The 8,213-nt window shown below is 35.1% G+C and overlaps 1 protein-coding gene across 1 annotated transcript; it reads left to right on the top strand.

Annotated features, from left to right (window-relative positions):
• The first annotated feature begins 2,590 nt into the window (after positions 1 to 2,590).
• Positions 2,591 to 7,840, top strand: LOC107065799 (uncharacterized). Its single transcript, XM_089175820.1, has 4 exons — positions 2,591 to 3,207; positions 3,283 to 4,914; positions 5,038 to 5,197; positions 5,265 to 7,840. The coding sequence occupies exons 2-4, from the start codon at positions 3,533 to 3,535 to the stop codon at positions 5,913 to 5,915; spliced, it is 2,193 nt and encodes a 730-aa protein (XP_089031946.1). The 5' UTR covers positions 2,591 to 3,207; positions 3,283 to 3,532; the 3' UTR covers positions 5,916 to 7,840.
• The last annotated feature ends 373 nt before the right edge of the window (positions 7,841 to 8,213 follow it).

An 8,213-nucleotide genomic window follows, 5' to 3' on the forward strand; every position in this document is an offset into this window, starting at 1 on the left:
CAGGACAGTAGTGGTAATAGTGAGTAGAGAGGGTAGGGTAGTGTAGGGTGAGGTTCTCGGTATTCTCTCTTTTTTCGAGGAAGAAGAGACGGTATAGAAGTAGGGTGGAGACCCGAATCCTGAGGCAGTGGACCGTGAATGCGATACCACGTTTGCCGTGCACATCGGTGTTGGGGAAGTGCCGTCAAACAAGCGTTCGTCGACCATCCCTCTAGGGGTGTACCCATCCACCCCCATCTGTGCGATCCAAACCCTAGTCAACGACAGGTTAACGTTGGTTAGGACCGATTTGTTTCTATCAATTAATTAGCCCTCTTACTTCCTGATATCGATGACATTTATTCCTTTCTAACAAAGAATATCAAATATTTTAGATTTCAATCAAATAAAAAAAATCAAAGATATAAAAAGAGAGAGAAAGAGAGAGATTCTAGTAAAAATAACAAAACAATATATTTAACCAATCCCCTTTATCTTTTATACATTTGCAACGCAAATCTGTTGCTCGTCTCCAATGTTCGTCGCATATTAAATACCTGACTGCATTCTTTAGTAATGCATACAATACCTATCAATACGTGTGCTGCTAAATCGAATCTTCGAAGTATGTAATCGTAAGTTAGATCACATTTAAAGATTCTACTTCATAGTGTAAAAAACTTGAATACTGGTTTAAGAATTACTACCAGTTTTAAATATACGAACGTGATTATTAGTAACTGATGATAAATTATTGTTCCTTTTTTGTTCTTTTCGAAGAGCAGGAATAGAAGGATAGAGAGGTATCGAGTTGGTTGGTTGGTTAGTTAGTTAGTTAGTTGATTTCTTAGAGAAAGGAAAGATTTACATCTGGATTATCACTAACACGAGGAGATGTGAGAATGAAAATGAATGCGTAGGCTTTTTGCCAAGTCGTGAACGCGCGGCCCATTAACGGTCGGTCTTGCTTATCGGTAGCTGAGTCTGCGTTATTACGTCGACGATGACCAACCGAACGATAGGAACTGTTTCTCTGTATAGTAGTACTCACTTACATATATATATATATATGTATATACGTACATACATAGATATTTTACACACATAAGTCTCTACGTCTCATAACTCGCCCGATACCAGCAGGCTATAAATGATGAAAACTGTCGTTGTTCGCACGATTCCTTTACCACTACCAGGATATATCAGCTCCCTCTCATCGATCTTGAAACTGTCTTCGCTTGGTCAAACGCGAATCCAGGAAAAATGTTAGGAATATCAGATATTTCTTTTCCTCTTTTTACTACTAACCTTTTCCTTCCAATGAAAGTATGGAATATATGCGTGTATATATGTATGTATGTATGTATCTAGATAGGATATGTATTGGATAAAGACAAAAGAGGAATCGATAAGACGATCTATCGATTAGTATGACACCAAAGACAATTAACACGTTGATTGCCATGGAGGTCAACCCACTGATTAAACTTACTTTTACACAGTTCAATTATTTTAAAACGTTTATTTAACATTTATTTTGCTGACTTTTTGATATATTTCATTAATTGCTGTAAAAAAAAAAAAAATAATAAAATAAAAAGAAGAAAAGTCAAATTTGAAATTGAAATGCAATTATCCTTCACGCGTGTGAAAATTTGTTGTTGGAAATCCGCAATTCTTCTTTTTCTCTTCTCATTTCCAGTTTACATCGTCGAGAAACTTGAATTAAACCCAATTGATTACATCCCGCATGCGATTACGTCTCTTCAATCTTTCTAAAGGAAAACGGAACTGCCCGCAGCGGACATTTCTTATCAGATCGACGAAAAATGGGCTGGTATGTATAAAAAAAGAAAAAAGAATCTTATCGATTCTAGAAAACTATACTTTTTCCTATATTTTTGTTGTATTATTTTTTGTAAGAAATTAAAGTGGTCACCAGCATTCGATCAAATCGCAGAAAAATAAAGGATAATAATCAAATAAATACAAACAATAAATTTCAAACGATAAAATCGATGCTGGTGACAAAATTTTGTGTTAAACGTCATTTTTTCTTCCTTTTTCTCCTTTTTTTTTTATAAAATATAAACAATAAATTTAAAGCGATAAAATCGATGTCGATGACAAAATTTTCTATTCAATTTCATAGAAAAAAGAAATTATTATAAAAAATAATAATTATAATATAATTATAATAATATAAATAATAATAATATAATATATATATATATATATTATTATTATATTATATTATAATTATTATATATTTATAATTATTATAAATTATTATTTCTTTTTCGAAGAATCGGAAAGATGATGTTAATATATATCAACAATAAATATAATTACAATCTTTCTATTTTTCTATCGTAGGCATAACAAAATGTTTATTAAAGGATAAAATAGGATACGCGTATAAAAAGAAAGGAAAAGGAGTTTAAAAATGAAAGAAATAAATGTTATAAAAGAATAATTGAGAAAGATGAGAAAAATACAAATTCAAATAACGCGGAAAAAAGAATAGATTATCGCGCATGCGCAATGGGTACGCTTGCAGCGCGTGCGACTGCAGTGCTACCAGTACGGAAGTACGCAACGACGCTTACTTCGCGGTTCGCTCCCTCCAAAACCCGCGCGTGTATTGGCAACATTGTTTTTTCGTAGTTTACAAATAAAATGGCCGATATATGAGTCTATTTTGTATGGACAATAAAATATGGAATTTAATAAAATAAATGACGATCGGTCTGGTGCATGTGCGAGGTAAAGTACAAACGTTGTGTCGTAAACAATAGTTTAAGATCGTTTAGTGTAAGTGAACGTTTGGGAGTGGTGCGAGAGAAAGGTGGAGGTTGTCTTTGAAGAACCCGTGGACGCCGCAGGCAGACAAGAAGACCGATAGTAAGATAATCGGTTTCGGCATTATTCTCTTAAGCGTACCGTACCATAAACCGCCGTTATTAATATTGGCGGTGTACGGTGGCGCGACGGCGATCTAGAAAAACAGTGCTCTAGGATAACCGAGAACTAGGGGTTTAGCGGATACTACCCCCTCTGCCGCCTGCACCTAATTTTCGAGGAGCCGAGCCTCCGCCACCCGGAGGCTGCGTGCATTTCAGACAGAGGGGAAGAAGCGCGCCAACAAAATTATTCGAATTTCTTCGAATATTCTTAACATATCTTATGCCATCTATTATCAACAGGAGATTCAGATAAACATATAACGTGCTCACCTTATTTTATTTTATTAAACATCATATTTGGAATTGTTCCAGCAAATAATTGTTAATGTTCTTCAAGGTACCATTCATATGAGAGAACTGATTGAAGGTTATACAAACAGTTATGTTATCCAAAATCTACACTCAAAAACAAGATACTGGAGTGTAAAGATAAAGATTACGTTAACTTTTATCCTATCAAAATATTTCCATCCGATCAATTTACTGTAGTGGAGAGGATTGGTACGGAGGATGCGTTGACCGACACAGAGGGGCCTATCGGTGTACCCTCCAGCCAAGCCAACCCTTTCATTGCTACCCTTGCAAATATGTGTACAACCCCTGGCAACGCAGGCGCTGGATTCGGGTATGCCTGGTCCTTTGGAGGACCTGGTACTGAAACCCGAGAGAACGCACAGAGCGAACTTGCTACTAATATTAGTTACGCTGTCAATAACAATCAGGATCAAGGTTCCAGTCAGAAAATCCAAGTTGACATCAAGCCCACTAAAAACATTAATAGTTCTCATCGTAGACCTATGTTCGCTATGAATGAAAGTTGCCAACAAACTTCTACTACTCATCACGGTCACACTGGTGGAGCTCATAATCAAACGCATGGTTCTCATGTTCGCACTAAAAAGCACCACGACGTTTTCCCATTGAATTGTGAAAAAGGTGGTTGCCAGTGCGACGCTTCTCAACCAACACCACCACCTTCTCTATTTTCAAATACATTAGTATTTACTACAGGTGACAAGCATGGCATGAGTAAGCATTTCATGACACCACTTGGACCTTTGCAACTTACTGCGGAAGAGTGCAATGAAATCTTAATGAAAAGAGCAGCAGCTGCTTCTAATCAAGCGAACGCCAATAACGTTGCTACCAGTCAGACTGATGGTACAGCTCATTTTGGACACGTCTTAACACATGTAAACACAACCCAAATTGAGACTAAAGTAAAACAACAACAAGACATGGGCAGTCAAGTTCGTCCACCTAAAGAAAGACCATATTCTTGTTCTGAATGTGGTAAATCATTTTTGCTAAAGCATCATTTAACGACGCACGCGAGAGTACATACTGGAGAAAGGCCTCACATCTGCATTCACTGTGGCAAAAGTTTTGCTCACAAACATTGCCTTCATACTCACCTGCTCTTACACAGTTCAGAAAGACCTTATCAATGTCGAGAATGTAAAAAGTCCTTTACGTTAAAACATCATCTTGTAACGCATACTCGGGTACACACAAGAGAAAGACCATTTGTTTGCCAGGAATGTGGAAGAGCGTTTCCTCTTAAACGCCACTTAGTCACCCATAGTAAATTCCATTCTGGGGAGAGGCCATTTGTCTGTGAAGAATGTGGAGAGTCCTTTTCACAGAAAGATCATTTGACGATGCATTCGCGATTTCATGGCAGTTTACATCCATTTGTTTGTCCTGATTGTGGGGCTACATTTCAAAGGAAGTTTGAACTAGTTAACCATGGTCGGTTACATGGTAGAATTCCACACTCGTGTACTGTTTGTGGGAAAGAATTTTTACAGAAGAGAACGCTACTAGCTCATATGCGTTTACATACAGGAGAGACACCTTTTGCTTGCACCGTTTGCGGAGAAGCATTCCCAAGAAAAGTAGATTTAGTTACGCACTCCAAGATTCACAATAACAATACGAGTACAGATGAAAAGTCTCTAACATGCAGGTATGTCGGACGCATAAATGACAACAGAAAGTCTCCGGAATATTCAGATTGACATTAAGCATAAACTATTGAGATCTGTGAGAAAAATATGCCATCGAGATAACTACAAGTTTATTATTTCAGGGAGTGTGGACTAGAATTTTCTAACAGGGAAGCCTTGACATTACACTTAAGGCTGCACTCTGGTGACAGAACTTTAGTAACGGATTTATGTGGGTTAGCAGCTGCCTTCCAACAAACTCCTGGACACTTTTTAACTCCTAATACTCCTGGAACCCACCAGGTAAATGCATCTATAATCGTATAGAAAAAGTAAATACGAAAACTAAAAGTAAAATAAATATTTGCAGATGAATGGTCCGATTGGAGCTCCTGGTGTTAGCCATATGCATGGTGCAACGCAAACTTCGCCACCAGTTGGTACTGGTCCTAAACCAAAACCGCATATTTGTCCAGATTGTGGCCGTGGATTTGCTCAAAAGCATGGACTCTCTCAACATCAACGACGTCATACGGACGGCAGTTGTCATATAAGGTCACATGTTTGTGACAAGTGTGGAAAGGCTTTCTTCCAAAAAAATCATTTGTTATTACATCAACGTCAGCACATGGATCCTCCACCGAGTATACTTCGGCAGCAGCAAAGACAAGCTGCACAGGCTGCTGCACAACAGGCACAACAACAGCAAGCACAGCAACAGCAGCAAGCGCAACAACAGGTACAGCAACAGCAACAACAAGCGCAACAACAGCAACAACAACAGCAGCAGCAACAGGTACAGCAACAACAGGCACAACAGGTACAACAGCAGCAGCAGCAGCCTCAACAACAGCAACAACAAACGTGTACGGTCGATACCAAAACGATCCAGTTACAAGCAATACAGCAACAAGTTCAACAACAAGTACAACAACAGGTACAACAACAACAACAGCAGCAGCAACAGCAACAAGCGTGTTCCGTGGACACTAAAGCAATACAGTTGAATGTCACCATGTGAGACGGTTTAAAGCGAGACTTTACAGTCCCTGGAACAATAGCACTCCCAAATTTGCACCCTGCTGCCACCCTCTGCACGCACGTCTCTTGTACTAACACATCGTATTAGATATATTTATTATCAATAGATCCAAATACGAAGTAATCAATTTTATTACAAGAGTATATATACAAAGTATACATATTATATTCTATAATAATGTAAGGCTTGTAACAATAAAAGTAACCATATATTAGTGTTTTACATATACTTTATATATATACACACATGCATATATATATACATGTATATATATATATATATATCATTTGAATTGATATATAAATATATACATACCTATATATATACATATATATATATATATATATCATTACATATACATATATATATATATATATATGTATATATATATCATTTACTCTAGATATAAAATGAAACTAAACAAATTAGTTGCCTTAACGAAATGAAAAATTTTAATGGATATATTAACTATTTGTTTGCTATTTTTTTTTAATTTTTTTCTCCCCTTTTTTTCTTCATTATTTACTTTTACTTAGTAGGACTCGTCACTTTATAAGAAAAATAAAACTACATATTGAATAAACAAAGATAAAAATAAGTCCGTTATGTGTTGCTGCTTTGAAATACTGCTTTGTTGTTATTCTCCATGCTAGGAACGATGGTACGTTGAGAGAGAAAATGAGAGAACGAGAGAGAGAGAGAGCGTGAAAGAGCGAGAGAAAACGAAAGAGAAGGAAGAAAAAAATATTATAGATATTAAAAAAAAAAACATGAGAATGTGAGAGTGCGAAGGATCATTTATAAGATAAAATTTAAAGAAAAAAAAAAATAATAAAATATAACAAATAATAGAAAGAAGAAAAGGAAGAACAACAAAGAAAGAGAGTGAAAGAATAGGTTTTATGAGAGAAAAAGAGGGTGGCAGGCACAGTGCAATTGTTGCGTAAACGTTTTTACGCACTATTATTATTATTATTATAATTATTATTATTATTATTATTATTATTAATATTATTATTATTATTATTCGCTAATTAATATTAGCGAATTAGTCCGAAGTGACAAACATGCGTATTCGTTCGATTATCAATTGTGGCAAAAAAAAAAGTTTTTATCAAGATATATCGAATTTTTCAGTATGGATGATGGACAAGAAGAAGAAGATTAAGATAAAGAAGAATAACCCGGCAATATATAGAGACACATCAGTATCAGTGATAATTGATCATTTCTATATACATAAACACATCATCAAACGAACATTCGGACAAAACAGCAAAAATATTTTATATAAATAGGCCAATTAACTAACTTTTTCGTCTATTATGTGTTCTCCTTTTCTTTTCTTTTCTTTTTGTCTTGCTAATTACTTTGTTCTTTATTTTCTTTTTACTTTTTATTTTGTAATTTTTATCGTCGTCTTTCTTTCCATCCCTTTTCTTTTCTCAACCCCAGTGAAATTTTGTTAGTAAGCGTTCTTCCTTTCCCTGCCCCTGTCGTACTTCACACACATTCTCTCATGATTATCAACGTTTTTAATGATTATTTTTCTTTTTTTATTTTTTATTGCGATTATTATTATTATTGTATAATTGTTGTACATTTTTAGTTTCTTTCCTTTTTGTTTTTGGTATGCAACGTATTATTAAATGCGTGCGCGTACTCTCTAAACGAAAAACAGCAAGAAAAACAAAACAAAACTCGAAATTTTTCGCAAAAGTTATCCCAGCTTTAGCAGGATTTTGTAATAGATTTGTGATTTTAGACTTGTCGAAAGAATTGTAATATGTAATAGAATTATGCAAGAACTTAAAAACGATATAAAAAAAAAAAAACGAAAAATCCAAAAAAAAACAGAAAAATAATGCGAAGAAAAGTACGAATAAAGGTAGCTTTCCTATGTAGTTTTAACATTCACGCATGCTTTCTTTCCAGAAACGAACGTGACTTATTGGACCTTTGCGTTAAAATGCTCTTCATGCATTGAACATTTAAAAAAATTAGTATTAATAGTTTATTTTAAATAACGATGATGGGGTGATGATAATCATTTTAGGAAAACTTTTCATCAAAAGTTCTCACCAAATTATAAGGTCCTCGATTCATCCATAAGGAGAGAAAGAAAATGTTGTATAAATATGTCAGGAAAGATTTTCTTATAGAGTCAAAATGAAATATTGGGGATACCTATGAAATGGGCAATCAACTATTTTATTCTATTGAGAAGATTAACAGCAGGGGATCACTAAAGGAAAGATAAAAGAAGAAAACTTGATT

Source organism: Polistes dominula, unplaced genomic scaffold (genome assembly GCF_049000335.1).
Source record: "Polistes dominula isolate Pdom_NZ unplaced genomic scaffold, Pdom_raw_medaka contig_19, whole genome shotgun sequence".
NCBI classification, from domain to species: domain Eukaryota; kingdom Metazoa; phylum Arthropoda; class Insecta; order Hymenoptera; family Vespidae; genus Polistes; species Polistes dominula.